Source organism: Buceros rhinoceros, unplaced genomic scaffold (assembly GCF_000710305.1).
Source record: "Buceros rhinoceros silvestris isolate BGI_N320 unplaced genomic scaffold, ASM71030v1 scaffold39264, whole genome shotgun sequence".
In the NCBI taxonomy this organism is placed as follows: Eukaryota; Metazoa; Chordata; class Aves; order Bucerotiformes; family Bucerotidae; genus Buceros; species Buceros rhinoceros.
Window position 1 is genome coordinate 1 of NW_010408309.1, and position 4520 is coordinate 4520.

General features: G+C 48.8%; 1 protein-coding gene across 1 annotated transcript in view; it reads left to right on the top strand.

Annotated features, from left to right (window-relative positions):
* Window positions 1-1709: 1709 nt before the first annotated feature.
* LOC104492291 (voltage-dependent L-type calcium channel subunit beta-4) overlaps window positions 1710-4520 on the top strand; it is a gene marked incomplete at its 5' end in the record, with an annotated part of 8487 nt that continues 5676 nt past the window's right edge. Inside the window, 4 exons of the mRNA XM_010134827.1 lie at window positions 1710-1791; window positions 2170-2189; window positions 2297-2377; window positions 4286-4344. Coding sequence (XP_010133129.1) covers window positions 1710-1791; window positions 2170-2189; window positions 2297-2377; window positions 4286-4344 — 242 coding nt within the window. The remainder of the gene's footprint in view (window positions 1792-2169; window positions 2190-2296; window positions 2378-4285; window positions 4345-4520) is intronic.

The window sequence follows — 4520 nt, forward strand, 5'->3', positions numbered from 1 at the left end:
CCTCCCTCCTTTTTTTTTTTTTAAATTACTTTACTGCTAGTGTGTTATTCCCACACATGGAAAACCAAATGTAACTGTTCTCGCAGATACAGAGGAGAACAGACCCTCTGGTACTGCAGAGTAAAGTGATGGGAGCCGACTGCTACCCCATAGGTAGCAGGAAGAGGAGCATGGTTTAGCCTGGGTAGTGCTGTCAGGGAACTGGCACGCTAATATCCTTAATCAAGGTCAGGAATCATTTCAAGTAGAAACCGTCCAGGGAAGTGTTTTTAGACTGGTGGAACAGCATTAACCGTGCTCTTTCCAAATGGCTTTTGTCATTTTTCGAGAGAGCTGCAGAGGAAGCCAGAGTATGTACGTGTACAGAGAGGAGATTATCTGGAGGTGGGCTCTGCCGGCGGGTTTCGGACTGTCTGAAACAGATAGTGCAGATCAGAAAAATTTTCTGCTTGTGTGAACGGGCGTGACTCCCCCGAATCACTGGTTCTCGCAGGGGCTTTGTCTAACCTCTCCTATGGGGAACGTTAGGAACAGAATGAAGTGCCAAAGAGACAGGTGAAATACGGGGGGTGAAGGATACCTACTGAGATTTTAAGTTGTTGGCACACCCACTCCTGGATTTGTGTGATAAAATGGGAAGTAATGTGTAATGATGAGGTAGTTTAATTTTGAGCACATTAGATGTACTTGTACATGCAAGTGTCTGCACCTCAAGATGTCTTTGAAAGCTGTGCCTGCTTGTGACGGTAAGGCTCTATGGGATGAAGGAGAATTCTGGTTTTGTCTAGGTCAGGCAGTGAAAAGTCATCTATTACCGAGGGTTCCTAGTGCCTAGTGTATGTTCACAAAGGATTTGCCAAGTCCAGGAGTAAACAGCCTCTGCTTTGGAGAGCATATGGCAAGAGAGTGAGGGCAAAATACCAAGTGGGACTAGTGTCCTCTGGCTGGTCACTCTGTGTCATGGAAAATACTAAATACTGCCCTTCCCTCCCCCCACCTCCTCCTCAACTGCTTGTGCAACAAGCTGAATTAGAGACCCGACTCCTGTGAACATCTTCCCCCTCCCCAAACCAGGTTGCTGTTGCAGTCTGCTGTGGGTTTGCCGCAGGAGCAGTTGTGCCGCTTGCCCCCGCAGGGAGGGGAGGGCACAGCACAGGGCAGGACTGCCTGGCTGGAGGCAGGGAGGTACGGCACATGGGAGGAGAAGCTTCTGAAACCACTGTGGCTACACACCAGACGCAATTTAAACACACCAGTAAAGATCCCAGCCTCCCAAGAGATGTGTCTGGCTCCTCACCTAGGGAGACCCGGCAAGAGAGAGGAGTGCTGGGAGGGGGATCTCGAGCAGAGCTGGGCTGCGTGCTGAGTTCAGCGGAGCTCCGTGAGCAGAGCTGCTGCGTTTCCCAGCCTACGGGCGGGTCACAGAAGGCTTTCCCAGTCTGTAGAGGACCCTGCTCCCCCCTCGTCACCGGTACCCAGCTCTTGGAGACATGGAAGTCCACTTAATGACAGCCGCTTTGGCTTCCCCGTGTCCCTGCCTGGGACTCCTCACCCCTCCGTGCAGGGGCAGCTTTCTTGCAGCATGGGTGTGTGTGGAGACTCTCCTTTGCTGTGTGATTTCTCATGGGGCAGTTTCTGGTAGCTGCTGCCTAAAACCTGACACGTTTGCTTCTCTGGGCACCTGGTGATAACGGGGCTCTTTGTGATACCATAGGAAATCAAGTGGAAATTCTTCTTCAAGTCTTGGAGAAATGGTTTCTGGCACATTTCGAGCCACACCTACTTCCACAGGTAAGACAGAATTTTATTTAAGGAAACTCTTGCTATTTCTAATCCTTCTATTTTAAAAACCGTATATGAAAAATGGAGGTTTCTCCCCTTTGCTGACTTATTAAGACATTTTACAGAAAAGTGCTTGTGTGCGGAGGTGGAGAAAGACGTCTGCTTCTAGACGTGCGGTAGTTGCTAAGGGACTGGGGAGGAAAAATCTTGGGAAAAGTGGCAGCTGCCCCAGAGGGGCAGGAATGACCAGTTTAAACAGGGCTGGCCCAAAGGGGGGTGCACTGGGGGAACCCGAAAGTGCCTTGACCAAGGGGCTTTTGTTGGCAAGCGGTGCGGTGGTCGTACACAGTGTCTGCTTTCTAACCAAGTTCTCGTTTGGTCTTTTAGCAAAACAGAAGCAGAAAGTGGTAAGTAGCACTTTTGTCCCCATTTTGTTTCATTTAATTCTAATACACAATTCCCGGGATCTGGATCTTTTTGATGAGTGATCTGAAGGGTTGTTTTCTTCTTCTAGACAGAACACATTCCCCCATACGATGTAGTGCCGTCAATGAGGCCTGTTGTCTTGGTGGGTCCGTCGCTGAAAGGCTACGAGGTGCGTACGCCACGTATTTGCAGTCCCTTGGTCTTTTCTTACCTGCTTCCTGAGTCCATTCAGTGTCTCTGGTCCAGTGCAACCATTTTATGATAATTCCTAGTGATGTTAGCTTCAATAACTGTCAAAAGTGTTATATAAGAACTAAGAGCATCCACGATTTTCAGTACTTAGAGCCTAAGTATGGAGGAGAGAACGATGTCCACCACAAGAAAAGGTTGCAGCAGTCAGATTCACTATGCAGTCCGTATACGTGTGACATTTCAGTCGAACTAGCACAGGCTTTGAACTCAGTTAGCAAAAATGTTGAACAGCTTCCCTGTTGTTCTCCTTTCATCACTTAGAAAAACTTGACATCCTCCCGTGAACCTCAGTGTTGGCAAATGAAGCAGCTGGATTATGGCAGCGTGTTCCCCAGCCCCTCAGACTGACTGTGGGAACCGTGGGTTCTTACTTCAGCATGTTTTTCTCTTTTCAGGATTAGTGGTATATTGAAATATGTACGTAAAGCAACCAGTTAAAGCTTCCAAGTCCTTTGCCTCTGCTCAGCGGGGCAGTAGGTGCGATAACATGCTTAGATAAACAGGACACCCATTTTTCCGGAGATTCAAGAGAGCATTTACACGTGCTGAAGGCTCTTAGCAGGGTGTTCTGGGGAGCTGAACCGTCTGTTAAGTGCTTTGCTGAGTTAGGAGCTAAATGAACGTGACCATAAAATCAAAGATACGTTGCATTTAGCTTATTTAATGTTGTAAGTACTTCGTAGGACGTTAGTAAACATACCGGGATGGTTCTTTTGGGGAGGGTGCAGCGTGGTGCCGTTCCTAGCGTAACGCAGTGTTCTTGCATCGTGTTCTTGGTAAGAATGATGGTGAGTGTAGCTTAGAAAGCAGGAATTGGGTACTTCATGTCCTACTCTCTGCTGTTAATTTTATGGTGATGTTTCTTGTCAGGAGTAAATGTCATCCCTTGACTTTCACGGTGCTGCCCCAGCGATGAATTTCCTTAGGGCCTCTCAGGGTTGGAGGGGATAGAGGCTGTTCCTTAATACGTACCTCTACAAATGTGCTGCCCGCCTTTGTATGAGAAAATAGCGCTCAAAGTGACGTCTTGAAGGTATAAAGGTGTCCCATGGTAACACAGATTTGCTGTTAATGGCGGTCACAAATAGTGGTCTGCCTAGCAGAAACGCATTGGGAAAGTTATTTTGACTCTTTTTTTTCTTTCTGACTAAATTCTACAAGAACCGTGTTGAAAGGCAGCCCAGGAGAAATGAACTGCCAGAGACCCGGGGGCTCTGACGAAGCTAGACTGGCAGGTAATAGGTGTCAGCCTGAGTTGTCCGGGAGGGACGAGAGCTCCCTCAGTGAAGCAGGTGACAGCTGTTGGGACTGAGCTTCTCAGATGCCTTCCTGAGTACAGGAATGCGAAGCCTGATGTTTTGTGCTCACAGGCCTCTCTTCTGTCCCAGCAGTCATCCAACACGATGACTCCTGTATCTGAAGTTTTAAGCCAGTACTAATAATGTTACCGTAGGAAAACCCCAGATGATCTATTAACCCCAGTAGTCCCACACTCTTCTGGCACGTTCTGGAGCCTGCTGGGAACGGTGTTGCTGTGGAAGGTGGGGAGGGGTCCTCCAGTGCCTCAGCGCCATCAGGACTAGAGCAGGAGGAGTGACAGCCCTCGCGTCCTCCGTCCCGCAGGCCGGCGGATGGGTCAGAAAGCGTGCCGGGGTTTATTGCAGAGCGTGCTGCCGGGAGCGTGGAAATGCGGTGGTGGCCGCCTGTGAAGGAAGGGTATTGATTGTCGGCAGCATCCTTACCTTCTACTTACCTTTTCTCTTGCTTTTGACTTCTTTTTCTCCCTGTCAATCCTCCCCGTTCACTCCTCCTCACCTCCGCAAAGGTGACAGACATGATGCAGAAAGCTCTCTTTGACTTCCTGAAGCACAGGTTTGACGGGAGGTGAGAAATACTGTCCTTTTCATGCTTTTTTCCCCATGTGCTACTAACATTTTCGTGATTTTTTTTGTTTTTTCTTAATGCAAGATGATTGATGCATGTTCCAAACTGATGTACTGGCTGTGTGTGACACTGAAACGCAGCCAGCCGTGGGGGGGGACACAGCTAAGGTACTGGCA